Source organism: Ictidomys tridecemlineatus, chromosome 7, assembly GCF_052094955.1.
Source record: "Ictidomys tridecemlineatus isolate mIctTri1 chromosome 7, mIctTri1.hap1, whole genome shotgun sequence".
Taxonomy (NCBI): Eukaryota; Metazoa; Chordata; class Mammalia; order Rodentia; family Sciuridae; genus Ictidomys; species Ictidomys tridecemlineatus.
In genome coordinates, this window is record NC_135483.1 from 61946567 (window position 1) to 61967204 (window position 20638).

The 20638-nt window shown below is 38.7% G+C and overlaps 1 protein-coding gene across 1 annotated transcript in view; it reads right to left on the reverse strand.

The window, feature by feature from the left end:
* The window catches only part of Ca8 (carbonic anhydrase 8), a 96760-nt gene that overhangs the window by 22507 nt on the left and 53615 nt on the right, over nucleotides 1–20638 (reverse strand). Inside the window, exons 6-8 of the mRNA XM_005322977.4 lie at nucleotides 19555–19603; nucleotides 17749–17861; nucleotides 7990–8157 (exon numbers count right to left, since the gene is read on the reverse strand). Of these exons, the coding sequence (XP_005323034.1) occupies nucleotides 8023–8157; nucleotides 17749–17861; nucleotides 19555–19603 (297 nt within the window). The 3' untranslated portion in view covers nucleotides 7990–8022. The remainder of the gene's footprint in view (nucleotides 1–7989; nucleotides 8158–17748; nucleotides 17862–19554; nucleotides 19604–20638) is intronic.

Here is a 20638-nt window from a genome sequence, read left to right on the forward strand (position 1 = left end):
ATGAACAAGGACAAGTCATGGCAGCTGAAGTAAAACAGGCTTTAGATACCAAACCAAAAACATGCTATAATTGCAATCAGAAAGGACATTTTAAAAGAAATTGCCCCATAGGAGGAGGGTTTAACAAAGCTAGGTATCAAAGGAGTAGAATCCCGGGTATTTGCCCACGATGCCATAGAGGGAGACATTGGGCTAATGAATGCCGTTCTCAAACCACCATAGAGGGTATTCCGTTATCAAAAAATGGACAAAGACCAAGTGTCTACCCACAATATCGTGAAGAAAGGTATCAGGCCCCGTTGTCAAAAAACGAATTGGAGGGCCCAATGCCCCGGGGCCCAAAGCCACAAATATACGGGGCAATGGAGGAACCCAGCAGCACCATCAAGGTAGTGCCCAGGACGCACTATCCATCAGATCCCTCATCAGACAAACTAGAGGGAGCGCAGGGTTGGACATCTGTGCCTCTGCCAGAGCAGTATTAACTCCAGAGATGGGAGTTCAAATCATTCCCACAGGAATAAAAGGACCTCTTCCCCAAGGAACAGTAGGCTTATTATTAGGACGCAGTTCTTCTACACTAAAAGGACTTATGATAAGTCCTGGGGTAATTGATCCCGATTATGAGGGTGAAATAAAAATTATAGCCAGTTCTCCAAGAGGTATATCCGTAATTTCATCAGGAGATAGAATAGCACAGTTATTAATAATACCCAGCCTACATGATGAATTTTCCAGTTGTAATGTAGAAAGAGGTTCCAAGGGATTAGGCTCCACAGGTGTAGATTGGGCTATGCTTTCTTTAAATTTAGATTCTCGCCCAATGCTAAAATTAAATATTCAAGGACATGATTTTAATGGGCTGCTGGACACAGGTGCTGACCTCAGCATCATATCTCGTCAGGAATGGCCAAAGCACTGGCCATTGCAACAAGCCACTCAAACGCTTCGAGGCCTAGGAGTGGCAACTAACCCCCATAGAAGTGCTATGGTATTAGATTGGAGGGATCCTGAAGGATGTGAAGGAACTATACAGCCTTATGTATTGGACCATCTTCCCATAAATTTATGGGGACGGGATGTCCTAGATCAATTAGGATTGACATTAACAAATAACGTCAATTCTAACGCGCCCACTAGTAGGGCTAAACAAGGCTTTAGAAAAGAAAAAGGATTAAGGAAACAAGATCAAGATATGATAGCACCAATTCAAATAGATCAAGAAATAAATAAACATGGATTGGGTTTTCAAAAAGGGCCACTGAGACAATCAAAATTACATGGAAATCAGAAAGACCAGTGTGGGTTCCTCAGTGGCCCCTGACTAAAGAAAAGATACAAGTAGCCCACGATCTGGTCAAACAACAATTAGCGGAAGGACATTTACAACCTTCCGTATCTCCCCATAATACTCCCATTTTTGTCATTAAAAAGAAATCTGGTAAATGGAGATTATTACAAGATTTAAGAGCCATTAATAATGAGATGGTTATTATGGGACCTGCTCAATCAGGGATTCCCCAATTGTCTGCTTTACCAAAAACCTGGCATGTGTTAACTATAGATATTAAGGATTGTTTCTTTTCAATTCCAATTCATCCCGAGGATAGTCCACATTTTGCATTTACTATCCCTGCACTAAATCATGAAGGTCCTGATCAGAGATATGAGTGGAAAGTTTTACCCCAGGGGATGGCGAACAGCCCGACTATGTGTCAAATTTATGTTAATAAAGCAATCCAGCCACTTAGAAATCAAAATCCTGAACTACAAATATTTCACTATATGGATGATGTGTTATTAGCACATAAAGATAAGAACACATTGCTAGAATGTTATGCCACACTTACAAACTTACTAAAAAATTATAATCTAGACATAGCAATAGATAAAGTACAATTAAATTTTCCAATTAATTATTTAGGAGTTTTATTATCCTCAACCATGGTCCGTCCACCAAAAATTCAAATACGAGTAGATCAACTCAAATCACTTAATGACTTTCAAAAATTATTGGGAGACATAAACTGGATAAGGCCTTACCTAGGCATACCAACAGGAGAATTAGGACCCTTATTTGATATCCTAAAAGGTCCATCAGATCCAAATTCACCCCGCATGTTAACGCCTGAAGCAAGAAAGGCATTAAAAATCATTGAAACATATATGGAAAATATGCATTTGGATAGAATTGATATAAGTTTGCCTTTATTATTTATTGTACTACCAACAAAAAATATTCCTACAGGAGTATTTTGGCAAGAAGGTCCATTATTGTGGATACATTTATCGTATTCCCCTAATACTATTCTTACTAGATATCCTGAGGCTGTAGGACAATTAATACTCAAAGGGATAAAAGCAGCGAAGGGAGTGTTTGGGATTTCTCCCAATAAAATTATTACTCCATATACTATGGATCAAATTGATGAGTTAGCTAATGAGTTAAATACTTGGGCAATAATCATGTGTAAATCTAGTGTCTCATTTGATAATCACTTGCCATCTAATCCCTTGTTGTCCTTTTGGTCTAAGCATCCTGTAGTTTTTCCTAAAATGACAAAAAAAAACCCTATCATGAATGCTCCAAATATATTCACTGATGGGTCAAACAATGGTACAGCAGCGGTAGTTACCCCTGATCAAACTTTTACATTTTTAGTACCCAAACAATCAGCTCAAAAGGTAGAGCTCAATGCAGTATTACAAGCTTTTATGATGTTCAAAGATTCTGTATTTAATTTATTCTCTGATAGCCAGTATGTAGTTAATGCTATAGCATCCCTTGAAGATGCTGGTAGGATTTCTCCTTCCTCTACTGTTTTCTCTTTGTTTTCTGCTATACAAACTCTAATCTGGGACAGAAAAGATCCATTCTTTATTGGACATATCAGGGCACATACAGGGTTGCCTGGAGCCCTTAGTTTGGGTAATGAACTAGCAGATAAATCTACACATGACATACATATTTTCTCCACAATAGAAGAAGCTATAAATTTTCATAAAAGGTTCCATGTCAATGCTAATACCTTACAAAAACGTTTTAAAATAACTAAGGAACAAGCCAGACATATAATAAAACAATGTCAAAATTGTGTGACATTTTTACCACAAGTTAATCTTGGAGTCAATCCTAGAGGACTGATACCTAACCATATTTGGCAGATGGACGTTACACACTTGCCAGAATTTGGAAAATTAAAATATTTACATGTTACAGTTGATACTTCTTCTGGATTTTTAATGGGCTCCCTTCATGCCGGAGAAAAAACTAAAGATGTTATAGCTCATTGCTTACAAAATTTTGCCACTGTGGGTGTTCCTAAACAGTTAAAAACTGATAACGCTCCTGGTTATACGTCTAACTCTTTTAAACAATTTTGCTCATCATTTGGCATTACTCATATAACAGGAATCCCATACAATCCACAGGGTCAAGGCATAGTTGAAAGAGCTCATCAAACTATTAAAATGTACTTATTAAAACAAAAGGAAGGAATTGGAAAAGGGTATATATCCCCCAAAGATAAACTTAAAATAACCCTTTTTACTCTAAACTTTCTAAATTTGGATTCATCAGGACTTAGTGCTGCGGAAAGACATATGTATCCGAAAAATGTACATAAGCCTAAGGTACTTTGGAAAGATATTCTAACAGGACAATGGAAAGGTCCGGACCCAGTAATAGTCTGGAGTCGGGGCTCCGTCTGTGTTTTTCCACAGGAGGAACAGCAACCAATTTGGATTCCAGAGAGATTAACTAAAACAATTTCTACAGAAAAAGAAGATGATTTGACTCAAATCCATAACAGCTGATATCCAGAGCTCCAGCTTGGCTATTCTTACATCTACAACAGTGATTTACCACGGTGCCTTTTTCAATATCTATTTTATTATTACATTTTTCCCACATCATAAGGTTCTATTTTATTTATTTATTTATTTTCTCTTTCTTTTTGAGCTCATACAAACCTAGGTTAATGTTTTTCTGATCAGTTTTATTTTTTGACTGTGTTTTATTTTTTTTTAACTGTAAAGTTTTTAAACATTGCAATGGAGATTTCACCTAGGTATAGCTACAAGGCCTTTATTTACTATTGTCCTATATGTTCTATGTTATGTATGCACTGTTTTGTGTTGTATGTCTGTATGTGTGTATGTCCATATTTCATTTATAAGGAGCGCTCATGTATAAATAGATATAAATGGATCCAAAAAAAAAAAAAAAAAAAAAAAAAAAAAAAAAAAAAAAAATCACGTGACTTATATGGTTTAATTTAAATTAGGTAAACAGCTGTTATAAATTTTGCTTTTAAAGGTGGTTAACAGATCTGTTTGTTTACTTTCACCTTTCCTTTTCATTATATTTAACAATTCTGTTCAAGATAATGTCTCTTTAGCACCATGGCCAGAATTCCCATCTCCATCCCAATGCCGGTGAAGACTAAGATAAAACCAAACTACAACTTCTATGATAGCTATCACAGTAAACTATATAAACTGATACATCAATCAATATAACTCAATAAGTATCCTCAATCAAGGACTTAATTTACTTTGGGAGAAAATGGACATATTGACAGACTCCTCCACTTTGAACTGCTCAATCAAGGACTTAATTTACTTTGGGAGGAAATGGACATATTGATAGACTCCTCCACTTTGAACTGCTTACACAACTTGCCTGGACTATGTATCACCTGTATGCATTGTGCTCTATTTGTTGATACAGTGAATTATGGTAGTGCTGAAATATCTTAGCTGCTGTGTCACCAGTGTTACTGTTCTTCCTAAGGAGCCGTCAATTGGCTTGGTGTCGTGGCATTTCTGTATCTTCCTCCCTTCTACTAGTGATGGTCTAAAACTTGGGGGCCAACAGAGGTGAGGCAAGAACCTCACCCCCCCACTGGCACCAAAGTTAAATTTGGGGGCCAACAGAGGTGAGGCAAGAACCTCACCCCCCCACTGGTGCTTAGGCCTATCCACAAGCATGGCTATGCTAGACCGGTAGTCAGTGACGGGTTGATCTGATTACAGTGGATTCAACCTAAGACAGGAAACTGACGTGTAAAAGTCAGTTCTCCCATGACGGGTAAGAACCACATGTTAAATTGGACAACCTACCAGGCACGGTCCCTAGCCACATTGCCATTGCTTAATTAAACAGAAGGGGGCAGATGCTAGGAGCCACTGCAAAGTATTACATTCATATGGAAATTGGGCTCCTACTGTTCACTTAGGCCCATTTGGGGACTCAAGTTACAAGACTCCTGGAGAGTTCCCATTGGTTGGGGAAGGATGGTAGGAGGGTGTTCCGGGGGAAGTGGAGCCCCCCGGGTCCGGTAGGGACACACGTGTGTGGGTGTGTGGACCGGCTTGTTAGGGGGACGCACACGGCCTCTCACAAAATAAAACTTTGTTTCAGTTCCATCTGGCTTGTGTTTTTGTGCTCAGCCGGATTGCAGCATCGCAAGCCGGCGTGCACTGACAGCGACCCGCGAAAGCGCCCAGCAGGAAGGCAGCAGGTGAAAACAGCAGCGGGCAGAAGCGGAGCCAAGGCTCACGCGGGCCCCCGCCGTCCAGCCTGCAGCAAATCCCACCAGATCCATTAGAATATCATATGTACACATTCATAAAGAGATAAATCATCTCTATGCTAAATACATTTATATTTCAGCCCAGACCATTTTTCTGATCTCTACTCTTGAAATTCTAACAATCACAACAAGCTCACTGTTGTGAAAGATGGGCATCTCTCTCTCTCAATGTGCTCCAACTCAACTCTATATTTCCAACTCCAAGAGGGACTATTTCCCCGGGTTTCCAGCTGTCACTCAATAGCATTCTTAACTCACTCACTTCCTTAAGCCCCAAACCTCAGCAGTTTTCTTTCGCATTTTCATTTCCTTGCACCTTCTCCCAATGCATCACCAGGTACCACCTACAATTTCTATTTCCTATAAATTAACATCCCTCACCTCTGTTGCTTCTATTCTAGGGTCTGAGCCTCCATGTCTATCACCTTGGCTACTCAATGGACTTGTAAAATATATTTCTACTCCTGCCCTGACCCACTATCATCAAATTCATTCAATTTTCCAGGTAGGACCAACCTTTGAAACTATACATGGGATCAGGTCACACCCCTGAGTTCAAATTCATAAATAACGAAATAAAGATGCCTTAATGTGGCTGACAGGACTGTCTGGGATTTGGGCTTTGCAGGCTTCACACCTTTGATTTCTACATGCCAGACTCACAGGGCTTTCTGTCAGACACCACAATGCATCAAATTCTTACTTCTTCTCCCCTGAGCACTACCTCAGGATCTTTGTCAAAAAAAAATTATTCCCCCATCTGGCAGTTCTTTCCCCACATTGCTTTGTTATTCTCATTCATGGAATTCATTACAGTTTAAAATTTATGATCCTGGGCACCATGAGAGCAGAGACCATGTCTGTCCTTCTCAGCTTTGTAATACCCAGTCATACAGTAGGTGCTCAATAATGACTTCTGATTGACTATCCTCCATTATAAGGTTTAGCCTAAAGCACCCTTAGATTTTTCTCATTACCATATATGTATTACTGAAAATTTCTTTTCATTCTTACCAAAGGTAAATTTGCCCTACCCTGACCAAGTCCAAAATTAGAAAGAGGAACTCAGAAAAGGAAAATGCAGGATGGGAAGGAGGTGAGCTTGGATACAACCTGCGGAGTCCTAAGGAACTTCTCATTGGCCTGATTCATAGTAAAATAAATACATTTCAGCCCTTACGAAGCTTGAAATAAGAGAGAAAAATAAGATTGACACAAATAGCTGCATAGAAGAAAGAATATGCAATGCGAGGTGTGATCAAAGAGAGAAGCAGAGATATCTAGTGAGAATGGTATTGGAGCGAGGCCTTGGGGTAGCGAGGAAGTCATTTGGCAAAGCTCACTCACCAAAGATAAAAGGCAGGGTGAATAGAGTACTGTAAAGGGATAATAGAGAGGCAAAAAAAATTCTTGGGCAACAAATACATGGACGAAATGACCCCCTTTGAAAATTCCCATGTGCTTTGTCCAGTTCATGAAACTTTCAGCTCCTTGAGAAGAGAGATTTCTACTCATGCATGACTCCCCAGTCCAAAGTTCCTCTGGACATGGTTTTGGAAGTCCACCCCTTCAACAGTTCACCACACTGTCTATCTAGGCCCAGTCCTGCCTCCCTAGGCATCATTCCAGCAGATACCTCCTCTCAGGGGAAGCAGGGGCCTGCTGCAGTGTACCCCGATGCTAAGGCAACACACAAGGTAAAGAAATAGTCCAGCACATAGTCATCTTTGTGTATTTTCCTTTCCATGTTTGTGATGTTGTTTGGTTAGCTCCTAATGGGTAAGGAATATATATACTGGCAATTCAATAGATTAGTGTATGTAGATTATAAAACATTTACCTTTCCAGAAGATTAACACATGCTTCTTGAGCAGATAAAAAGGACTTAAATAGGGCAGTATTTCAGTTCATGCTATATCTGCCCTATATAACCCAACAAATAAGACAGTCAGATCTGCATTTGACAAGAGGATCAATGTACAGGCTCGAATGCTTTTCTAGTCCCTTCCTTTGTGCTCTTCCATCATGGAGAGTACAGGGAGATGGCTATGGTTTCAGGAGGAGGCAACATAGTGAGTTACTGAAGAGCTCCTGGCATAGCCCTGTTCTCTTTATCATGTGCTTTTCCTGTGAAAACCAATATTTAAAGTAAAATGGAATTAATGGCTGCTCTGGTGGGAAAATATGAGACTCATAGGTTTCATACACATTGCATGAAATTAAAATAACTACCTGATTTGTTGCTAATGAGGCATGAGAATATGTCCTAAATTTTATGAAGATCAAGTGTACTTGTTTTATTACTAAATTAGCAGGTTAACCACAAGAGGGACTTCGGGATGCTGGGTTTAGGTAACTGTGCACCTCATTTTCCTTCTCAATCTGCACATACCTTGATGAAGATGGGCTTGTTCCTCCTCTCTGGTTACTGAAATGCAGCTCTTATGACTCTGTCACTAAGTGGTTGAGTGGGTCGAAAGTTGTCTCCCAAAATCCCATCGCAGCCTTCCACAAGTTCTGCACCCTTAACATGTGTCCTCAGCCTGCGGAATTCTTCTATCTGAAAACCAAAAACAGAACAAAACAGGCTCATCACTGATCAGACATTAACGAAACTGGGGTTTCACAAATGACTTTAAAATATGCATAAATTACAATGACATAAAAGAGAAAATTAAACTTCAAAAAAGAGAAAAACAGAATTAATTCTTCCAGACCTGAAAGCAGATACTAGAAAAAAGTCCTTGTACGAGAAGACAATAGAATTAAAGATAGAGGTATTCAGACAACTCCAGTATCCCTGGAAACACTGCATATGTGAAAAAAGCATTTATGCCTGTCCACAACACAAAATGGTGAGCAAATGTGTAAACAGTCTTAAATGCTCCCCTTAGTATATTTTAAATTAACACATTCTGATGTAACTGCATGTCAACACTGGTTAGATATTACATTTATTAAGTGAATTAGAGGATTTCTTCATCAAAATACTTTGCTGCTTGTCTAGATCTTTAGAGGACACAGATCCAAAGAATACTCCAATCTTCTAAAAGTTGAAGCCCAACTTCCTTTCTTAGCAATAGCAATCTCCAACTTCATCTCCCTCCTCTGATTGCCTCTCGGAGGCCTGTGGTTCACCTGTGATATGTGAAGAGATTTGAAGATTCCTGAGGGAACCATCAGAGGCACTATAGTTTCTTTGACTTGCCAGGTCTGAGCCTCCTAATAACCTGAGCCTGCCAGACAGAATTCTCTGAGAAGTATTATAGCAACAAAAATGTGATGAGCATTCCCCAGGGTCATTTCCAATCATTTGTTACCTGCAGGACTCACCATCTGTTACTTCATTGAACTGCTTTATGTCACATAAAACAGCCATTCTTCATTCTTTACACAGAATGGAGAAACTGAGGCTATAGAGATTAACAAGATCTCGTAATCAGCTAGTAGCAGAAGTCAGACAATTCCAAGTCTACCTGCTTTTATCCCAGCTCCACGGCCACCTCTTTAGAAATTCTACTCAAATCTGTAGAACCTGTATCCTGCACACATCCCAAGGTATCAATTTTTCTATTTGATCTCAATTTTTATTAATTTTTCTATTAGTTACACATGACCATCCCAAGGTATTGAGCAAATGTGATTTGAATAGCATCAATCCACCAAAAGTTCACCAACTGGGTATCACAAGATTGTATTCTATAAAGGTCCTTAATATGACAAAACCCAAAGAATTCTTCCCTTCATAAAGAGAAAAGAAATGAATGAGATCAACTAATTCAGGGGATCTAAAAAGAAGTCTTGACTTCAGGGAGACCATGAAACCCCTAAATGATAAGAAAAAAAATTGTATATGTGCATTTTCGAAAGGTGAGGCTCCATGACTCCAAAAAAGTTGAATTCCACAAGATTCTAATTCCACCTATTCACATACATGTTGGGACACAGAGATGTGGAAAAATAATTGTTAGATCAGACACCAAGTTACAAAGCTGACTTCTGATGTTTCCTTTTTCCACGTCTCCAAATACTGATTGATTTCCCAAGGTAGGATAAATAAGTGTGACCCAACTGGGATTGTCCTGTTTAATTTTTCTATAATGCCTACGGGCTGTATTTACACAGCAGTGTCAGTCGCTATTTCATCTACATAATATGCTTTCACTAGATCTTCTTAGGGTCTTCAAGTAGGAATGCATGTGACAGCTGGGAAATTTCTAGAACTGATCTTCATGAGCATCCCCTGTAATTTTGTGCATTCACCTTAAAAGTTTTCCTAAGTGTGGAGTAGAAAGGAACCTCCTCAGTCAGGGAATCCTGTGTGGGTTTTATATTCATAGGCTGGTTCCTGTCCTGGTTCTGCCACTTGTGACCCAAATGACTACATGACATTACCTCCACAAGCCTCAGTTTCCACATATGTGCAATGGTAATGAAAATTTTAAAAATTCACAAAGATAGCATAAGAAGTAAGAAAATTCATGAAAATCACTGGAATCGTTTCAAAGACATAGAAAATATTTGATAAATATTAGCCCTCTTACCACAACAACTTCTTTTGAAGTCTAACCGTTAGCATTTTGAGATAAATAGTTAGCTACAATTGATAATAAACCAATTCACTGAGAAAATGTAAAGTCATCTCTTCTAGCATTCACTTTATACATAATCATAAGACTCCGTTTTTATTGACTTTGGAGCTTACTTTAAAGTTAGGTGAGTTTTATATTTATGTATTTTTAACAGAAGTCCCATTCTTCAAGCCCCAGGGCTCGGCCTGAGGCACACTCTGTGAAAACTACTTCAGGAAAAGCAGATCTAAATCAACAGTCAGCCTCAAATCACTGCTTGCTAAGAAAACGATTCCACAAGAAAAGCTGTTCTCTGATCACAGCCATGCTTTGAAGGATTCAAACGTCAACAGGGATGGTGGCAAAAACGCATCTTTCTGAAATGGCAATTTTTCTGAAGTAACCACCCTTCAAACCCCTTTAGTCCCTTCAAATGATTTCAAGTGCATGCTGCATTAGCCCACTAAGAAAGGAGGGACTGAGCCGAATGACGAGGATCATATCTCAGGATAAGAGTCTCCAACAAACTCAACTGTCAGGGCACTGCAGAAAACATCAGTATTATATCTATTTGAACATGCAATTGCATCGATTTTTAAGGTTTCTCTATTTCAATATGATATTTGTTTTTAACCAATTTGAAAGAGAAATTGGACAGTGGTCCAACACTACAGGAAGAAGTCTTCTAAAGGTATTAGATTAAACAATCACTATTGTCTGAATCAGAGAGGCACTCCAGCAGATCTAAGACATTTGTTCAACCTTCACTAACAAATCAGATTACTCACTCCCGTTCAGCTTTAAAACTGCTTTCTTTATGAATGCATTCAATGGGTTAATTCCCAGGGTTTATAGTTTGGCACAAATTAACTTATAAGTGGTATCAAGTTGTTATGACCATATTTTATGTGTCATCTTATTAAAAAGGAAATACAGAAAATCAGTATCCTCCAGGCATTCTTCTCTCTATGGGCATTTGGTTATTTCCATGTCTTGGCTGCAATAAACAGGGGAGTGCAGATGCCTCTTTTAAGATATGACTTCAATTCCTTTGGTTCTGGATTTTATTTCCAGAAGAAGAAATAAGCCAGACACAGGAAGACAAATACTTATGATATCACTTATATGTGGAATCTAAAACAGTCAAACTCATGAAAGCAGAAAGAAGAATGGAGGTTTCCAGAGATATAAGGAGGTAGAAATGGGGAGGAGACAGTTAAAGGTATAAAGTTTCAGGTATGCAAAATAAGCAAATTCTGGAGATATACTATATAACATAATGCCTCCAGCTAACAATACCGTATTATATACTTGAAAAGTGCTAAAGGAAAAGATATTACATTAAGTGATCTTACCAAAGAAACACATCATCATCATCATCATCACCACCACCACCACCACCACTATACAGAATATGGAAGGAAGCTAACAGATATGTCTATGGCCTTGATGGTGGCAATGGTTTCATGGGTATATTTACTTATTTCCAAATTCACCTAATGCATATATTTGTGTATGATTTATATTTAATACGTATAGCTTTTTGTATGTCATTCATACTAATAAAATACTTTTTTAACAAAAATGTCAGTGTTCCCATTTTTCCTTATTAATAATGAAAACAAATGAACTAGAATAATATGATTCCTTATGTTGTGCAGGAGGTAGGGCCTCATAAGAAGTGATCAGGTCATGAGAACTCTCCCCCACAAATGGATTAATGCTGTTATTATGGGAAAGAGTTAGTAATTGTGAGAATGAGTTTCTTACAAAAGTAAGCTCAGCTCTCTCTTGCTCCCACCCTCCGTTGTCTTCTGCTCTCCACAAAGACCTTCACCAGATGTGTGTGCCATACTCCTTCCTGGTCTTCACAACCTCCAGAATTACAAGTCAAACAAATTCATTAAAAATTACCCAGTCTGTGTTTGCTATAGTTCAGTTCTGGAATATTCCTGAAAGACCTACATGCTAAAGGCTTGGTCTCCAGCTTGGCACTATTGGAGGGTGGAGGAAAATTTAAGAGATGAGGCTTAGTGGGAAGTTTTGGGTCACTGGAAGCAGGACCTTGAAGGCTCTGGTGGTGGCTGACAAGACATTCTCACTGCACAGTGCTGGGTGCATGGCTCAGTGGTGGAGTGTGTGCTCAGCATATGCAAGGCCTGGCTTGATCCCCAGCACCAAAAATAAAATAAAATTTTAAAAAAGGAAAGAAAAAAAGAAGAGGCTTAGAGCCCAACCCACAGACCAGGAACATAAGTGTCCTAACTTGGACTCTTAAGGCCATGAAAAGACCCATGTTTCAACCTATAGAATTCCCTATAGGAATGGGGAAGGGATAAAGAGAAGGCAAGACTGAAAAGAAAAAAAAAAATAATTGTTTACAAAGTTCCAAGAGACATATGCCCATGTTGTGAAAAACAGTAAACACATTCATGTTCCTTCATTGCACTGGTATTACTTTAGAATGAAAGAGGAAAATCAGAAACAGACAGCTAATAGGAGAATACAGATAAGCTAAGAAATTGAAATGGATAAGTAGGAGGGAAATGCAGGAAAAGGAGAGTAAACCGTAATGATGTTCTATCAATTCTGAGATGAATATTGGTGCACATTTCAATGGCTGGGAAATCAGGATGTGTCTTACAATTTCTGTTGTCAGAGTTGATGAAGTGTGGGTATTTTTATTTTAATCATGGAATTTCATTTCCAAGCAACAATCCATTTGTAAAAGAAAATGTTTGTTTATTTCTACTTTGATTTCCTCATCCTTAGACCATTATTTATCTTAAATTTATTTAATGGTTATAGATCCTAGAAAGAAGAAAATTACATTCATTCAAATCCATCAAATCATGTTTTCCCACCCCAGTATATTGAATGCAAATCAGGAATAATGAAAAATTCAACTAAGCAAGGTCTTCCAGGCCTGGATTCTAGACTCAGGGCGCTCAGGACAATGTAAACCCTTAACTCGGGGCTTAATTATCAACACTGTACTTCAGCAGAAGTCTCCTCCTCCTTGAATCCAAGCTGATGCACATTTAATAGGAAGCATCATGACCCAGAGCACCCTCTTCAGTGTCTTTAATGCACAAACTAGTATGTTACAGCAGAGGATGCATTTCAAGAGACCGACTGCCTCGGTAACAACATTCAGCAGCTTAATTACACATTAACCCATGATAAAGGAGACATTTTCCTCTAATTCAATGTAAGGTTTTATTTTTTCTCAGTTTATTCAACTAGGTAGAGACTCTACCTACCATTTACTATTCTTTTTGTTATTATATATGTATATATATATATATTATTTTATATTTCATATATTCTCTCTCACACACATATTCCATATATTCTCCTCCCTTTCTCTCCCTCCCTCCCTCTCTCTCTTTCTCTCACTCTCACTCTTGCTAGCTCTTTTTCTCTCTCACACGCATTCCCTGTCTGCCTCCTGCCTCTCCTTCCCCTTTAAGTACAATATTATAAGGCATCTCAACTTTTCTTGATCTAGACTCTAAAATCACACTCTCTCCCTTTGGTTCCTCTCATTTTCATTGCCCTCTCTGGACCTCTTGAGTTTTTGCCCTGCTTTTTCTGAAATGATATGAGCAGCAGCACCAAGGGAAGCCTTTGAGTCAAGGACAGACTGATTTACACTCTCCCAAGATCATACTGTTTTTCTAAATCACTCTAAATTGCATTTTAATATACATCAACCTGTGTCTCTCTGTGTGTGCACACTGTCTATATTTAACACTCTGGCCCTCTAAAAAGATGTTGCAATGGTGCCATGTGCTAAGATCACCTAAATCATTTTTCTTGAATGATTACAGCTAATTGGAAAGTCATCCATTTTCAAAGGCTGTAGAGATTTTTCTCTCTAATACACATTCCTTTGACTTTGGCTCCCCTTAAGGAAGATATGGTTAGACTTAGGTCATTGCCTTTATTCAAAAGCATAACAAACCAATGTTCTCTTTGTAGCCAGAGACCTGAAGGAGCAATGGTTTATTCCTGATCTCAGAATAGCCCATGGGTCAACAAGGTAGTAAAATATTATGTCCTGTCCACGGGACTTCGGTTAGCATTCTCAGGAGTTCAGAATGAACATCCCCACTGCTATACCAGCAAGGAATTCTTCACAGAGGTCTAAGAGGAACAAAGAATTTCTGTGGCTCAACAAGGTTAAACCCAACCAACTTTCAATAAAATGAAACTTGTAGTTATAGAGAAAAAGTATTTATTTCTCACTAAAAGATTTGATCTAGTATTATAGAATTACCCCTCAACAAAGCAAAGCTGAACAAATGTCACTATAGAAACTCAGCTGACCTATATCATTTCTAGGTCTAACACTTCTCCCTGGGGCTAAGCCCAATTCATGCATTTCAGCCCTTAACTGCTGTGTGTGCAGAATCTGCTACTCATGATCTTTTTACTCCCTCCAGATGTCCCATCTGCCTCCTGACTTTCCTGCTTTGCAAGCCATTCCCTGGGACACCTCTTACAAAGCAGACCCCTGGTACCCTGTTTTCCCAGGATCTGCAGTTCCCAGGATCACCTCTTTTCTCTTCCTGAAGGGTCTCCTCTTCCACACTTAGCGCTTCACCCACCACGTATAGATGTCTACAACCATGAGCTCACAGTTCTCCATAGAACCTGTTCTTTAATTCCATGTTATGCTGAAAAGTGACACCTAATATTCACCAAGCCACATCCAGAGAATAACAGACGGATCTCTCCTCCCCACAAATCCTTCCTATGTCATCAGCCACCAAGTTTTGATTCTACTTCCATATTATTTCTAAAGCCATTCCCTTCCCTTCATTTCACTGCCACCATGATAACTCAGATCCACAATGTCCTCCTGCAGCTACTGAAATGTTTCTCAAACTGACACTTGGTCATGTCTCCTCCTTGCTGCATTCCAGGGATTCTGGAGTACCTTCAGGATGAAGTTCACCTCCACAATACAGCACCAGGCAGGATGACAAAAGTCAGGCCCCTGCTCTCTTCTCCAACCTCCTCTAATGAACAGGCCCCCAGGCTAACTATGGGCACTCCCCAGATGCCCTCTGCTTTCTGTTGGCTCCAAGCCTTTGCAGATGCTTTTCACCGGCTGGCAATGTCCACTAATACTCAACCCCAGCCATGGTGGCAGCAATCAGTAGCTGATTTGATCACTGAATTCATTCTTCCTGAATATGACATAAAAATGCAATTCCCAGCCTTCCCCCAGGTAGGTGTGGTCATGTGACTAGTTGCAGGCAACAGAAAGTAAGCATAAGGGGAGTTCACCATTTTTTAGGACCAGCCCTTGAAAATTCTCTCTTGAGATCTTTACACTATTCCTGCTGGCTAAGAGCCCCTTCCAAGAGCAACTCTGAGAGGAAGGCACTGAATGCGGATGAACTTCCTCCACCCTGGATTCCTGAATGGCTGCACTGAAAAAGAACTCTGCTGAGTGAAGCAGAGACACATATGTTGAAATGTTCATGTGAAATAGATATCTACAGTACATCACTGAAATTTTGAGCTTTATCTGTTTTAACAGCTATCATCTTTGCTTTGAAATCTCAAATCTAGACATCATTAGCGCAACCCTCTATTCTTACTATTAAACTCAAATTTCTAACTTCTTCACTTTCCTTCACCAGACTAACTTTCTAATATTTTTCAGGAATTATTCCCTAAACCTCTCAGTCTGGGTTGGGTTTCTTCCACCTTACTTACCATAATTATGATTACCTATATGACCATTTTCCTCCCCAACTCTGTGGTAAAGTTTTTGAAAGCGAAAACTTTAATCTGCTTTAATCTCTGTATCCTCTATGCCAAGCTGGCACTCAGGAATACATTTCATATAATAACAAATAGATGAATAAATAAATAAAGGAATCAGGATTTGTCATGTGGAAAATATAAAAACTCAGAAGTTATATGATAAAAGTCCATAAGATAATGACGAGTATGGAGGAGAACGGCTGGATGGGGAACTTTTAAAATTAATCCCTAGAAAAGAAGAAAAAAATATTAAATGCTTAAAAAAGAATTTTAAAGATTTGAGGACAAATAAAAGGAGACCTGAATGAGCTGGCAGGAAACTTGAGCCTCTTAACTTCTAAAAATGAAGGGAGATATCAAAAAATTTGTAAAATGTTACTAAAGAAAACTTAGTTTGTCCTGAGTATTGCCTTTTTGGGCTTGATCATAAAGTGAAAATAGCTATCTAGAATATGTCCACTGGATGGGTCTCTGGAGGACATGAGATATTTTGTTTTAGCCAGCTTTTTCCACTGCTGTGACTTACCAGAACAATTTTAGAGGAGGAAAAGTTCATTAGAGGCTCATGGTTTCAGAGGTCTCCATCCATAAGAGGCTGACTCCATTCCCCAGGGTTCAAGGTGAGGCAGGATATTATGACAGAAGAGTGTGGCAGAGGGAAGGAGTTCACTTGGTGATCAGGAAGCAGAGAAAGAGTCTCCGCTCGCCAGATACAAATATATATACTCCAAAGCCATGCCCTAATACCCACCTCCTCCAGCGACACCCTACCACTTCAGTTACCACTATCAGGGGGATTAATCCACTGATTGGGTTAAGACTCTAATAACCCAATCATTTCTCCTCTGAACCTTCTTGCATTGTCTCACATGTGAGCTTTGGGGGGACACTTCACATCTAAACCATAACATATTTAAAGCAACTTTCTTGTAATAGTATCACAATCGTTGGTTTTTGTTGTTTTGTTTTTTGGCGCTGAGGAAGGAACCCAGGCTAGGTGTTGTCTTACCACTAAGCTATATTCCCAATCCCTTCAAAATCATTGTTCAAATTCCTTATAATGATGTTGCTTCGTGTTCAACCAGCTAACATCCCAGTGGCAATTCACTTGGGTGTTCCCATCCGCTATGCACTGCATCTATGTATTTATTTATTTATTTATTTAGAGATAACATCTTGCAGTGTTGTCCATGCTGGTCTTGAGCTTCTGGTTCAAAGGATCCTTCCATCTCAGCCTCCCAAATAGCAGGATTATAGGTGTGCCACACTGTACCAGTATGCATTAGCATTTAGAGCACCTTTATAGAGTTTCAAGGCCTCAGTGGATGACCCAAAGTAAAGCCATAGAACAATCTAGAACATTCCAAGACATTCTTTTGGCTTCTTGGCCTCTCCACATATAGAAGGCTCCTGTTACTGTCAGGGAAGGAGTGAAAAGGAGCTGACAGAAATAATCAGCATTCTCACTTTATTCCAGACCTTTCTCCTCTCCATACCTGAGAAACACCATAAAGGAATAACTAGACTAATCAAAAGTTTGGCTCTTTCAGTGACTTCTGTTTACTCTGTAAAAACTAACTTTTAAAATACTTTATTATCTATAAATGAGTGCTGGATTTTTGTTCTTCTTTGACCTTTCCACTGCTTTCACTGGCTTGAGACATTTAACTTTCATCTGAAAAGGTTTGACTGATTTAAAGGGAGCTAAAACATAAAACAGACATTTTCCTTTTACAGAAACAATATCTAACCTTTAACACAGAACTTCACTCTGAGAGGTTTAAAAGTGTGCTCACCTGTAGCTGGGATATAGTTAAAGGGTATCGGAATAATATCCAGGTAACACCTTCGCTGCAAGGCGGGATGGTGAGAGAGCCTTCGTACACCCAGTAGTCCCGCAGCAGAGGGTCTGTGTGACCACGTGGACGTGTCAGGAAAAGGCAGGTTAATTGACAATGATCTGGAAGACTCCAACAGCAGTGTTCAGAAATACAAATCTCCCCATGATGCTTCTCAGAAGGGCATAACAATTTTCAGTCAGAGCTTCACATACATGTTCTTAAACTAATCATCATCAAGAAAATAACTAATGAAAAACATGATGAATTTTATAGTGATTTCTATCAGCAAATTACTATATGTGTCTATCAGGTTTAATTAATCTAGGAAGAATTCATTCATGTTTCTATTTCCATTTTAGAGGAGTTACCTCATAGACTCACATCTAATACTTTAATTTTTTTTGTAGTTGTAGATGGACAGAATGCCTTTATTTTATTTGTATGTGGTGCTGAGGATCGAACCCAGTGCCTCACATGTTAGGCAAGTGCTCTGCCACTGAGCTACAGCCCCAGCCCTCGTACCTAATACTTATTGAACTACATGGCAGGTACTATTCTGAGCATTGTAACATTAATTCATTTAATCTTCACATCAAATTAATACTCCAGATGCTTCTATTAGTCCAATTTCTCAGATGGGAAAACTGAACCACAGGTTAGGAATTTTCCTAGGGTCACTCAGGTAATAATCAACTTGAACCCATGCAGTCTGGCTGCAGCCTGTGCTTCTAACCATGGTTCTAGCCTTGTCCATATTATTTCTTCAACAGAAAAATATTAAAACCATAATATTGAAGGAAATATTTCATTCTCATTAAATTATTTAGCTTTGCATTAGAGGAATTCATGATTAAATATAATGGGAAAAATGTTTAGATTTGACAGAAATTGGCTGGTTGTAGAGCAATTAAATGTAGAAAGCAGGACAAAATAAATTATCTGGTTTTGTTTGAAACACTATGAAACAGAATATAATTTAGGCAGAGAAATGTGAAGACTGAAATTTAATACAAAACCACCTTGAAATCCAAGTTTCATTGTGCATATTTTGTGCATAATTATTACCTGTGCGTAAGCACAATTAGAATAATGTCTAGATAAAAGTATTACTACAATAAAATAACCTTATGAAATTAGAAACAAAGTTTATTTCACTCTAGAGATTAATAAGTACTTTACTGACCAATCTTAGAAATATATCAAGTTCATCAAGATTCTTTTATCATGCAGGCACTTTACACAAAAGGTGTCAATTTTTACAGATGACAGTCATAAGGAAGTTCTTCATGGATTAATGGAACTAGTAACAATGGTTTTTTTTTATTGTTTCAAGTCTCTACTCCTATATTTGGAGAAATCTGAAAGAAGTATTTACTACAGAGAATATCAATTGCAAATAAACTTTATTTACTAATAAGATATAATTATACATATATATAACCATATATATAACTACATACACACACACACACACACACAGACACACACACACACATATATATATTCTGAGAAAAATAGTATGGTTATATTCATAATTAAAATTCATTTTATGGCCAGGCATGGTGACAATGCCTATAATCCCAGCAACTCAGAAGGCTAACGCAGGAGGATCACAAATTCAAGGCCAGCCTCAGCAATGTAGCAAGGCCCTACGCAACTCGGCGAGACCCTATGCCAAAATAAAAAGGACTGGGGATGTGGCTCAGTGGTAAGGCACTCATTGGTTCAATGAGCAGTACCAAAAAAAAAAAAATCGCTTACCTGGTAATAAAGTGTTAGGATTAAAGCAAGGTATTGTCTTGGACTTCCCCTGGGGGAAAAAAAATTTATTCCATGTCAATGTAAACTTTCTAATTTTTTAAAAATAAAAATATTATTCAAACTAAAATTCTAGATTGAAGTCTTTTCTGAATGGCCTCATTGGGTCCCCAAGATTTATAGGTGTGTCATTCTGCTTTCTCATCAAAACAAGATTGAGATGCAAACAAGACTTTTCTACTCTATGGCTATTTTCTTTGCTATTGCAGTTCTGATTGCCCTGTGATTCCTCATGTGGAGTTTACAATTGGTGTCCATCTGTCCCATATCAACTACTTTTTCTGCTTCTATCACACTCATACTCAAGACTTGGTATAAAACACAGAGCCCTGGCTCAGAAACTTTCCTCTTGCCTATTTGGAACACAGTTCCTAACCTCTTTGGCCTTACAATCTGGCACCCAACTTGTCATTTTGTCCCATGTGCATTTGAAAATTCAACTCTAAGAACTATTCTGGGTGATCTTCTCATCCAGAATGGGAGAGATGAAACTCAGATATGAATATTCTATTCCAATCAACTTTTTTCAAAGCCAGATTTAAACTTTAAGGGAAATATCTGCACCCTTATTCAACGGTTGACACTTATGATCCTTATTTTAAATAGTGTCATTCCAATGCTCAGGCCTCAGAGGCAGGAGGACAGTTGGGTTTCTGTCTACTAATACACAGACAACATTGTAGAAGTTTCTTCCCTCCTTCATGGGATTATTTTATACTTTAAGGAATCCAGCCCTCTTTGTCCTACCCCAGATTCTGTATTCCATAATGACTGATGTCCTGTTAGCTAAATAAATGGGGGAGATTTCCTCAGTGCATTTCTACTGGAAAATATCAGTTCAAAAAGTGTCCTCACCCTCTTTATACTTGTTTTCTTTTGACTGGTGTGGACTCCATCAGTAGCTGGGTTCCTTAAGAGCCCACCCAGAGGAATTTAAGTGAAATTCTCCCTGATTCAAGAGGCCCTGGAGGTGGTCTCAGAGATCTCTTACACAACCAGTCTTTCTATTTTCTTTTACATATCGCCT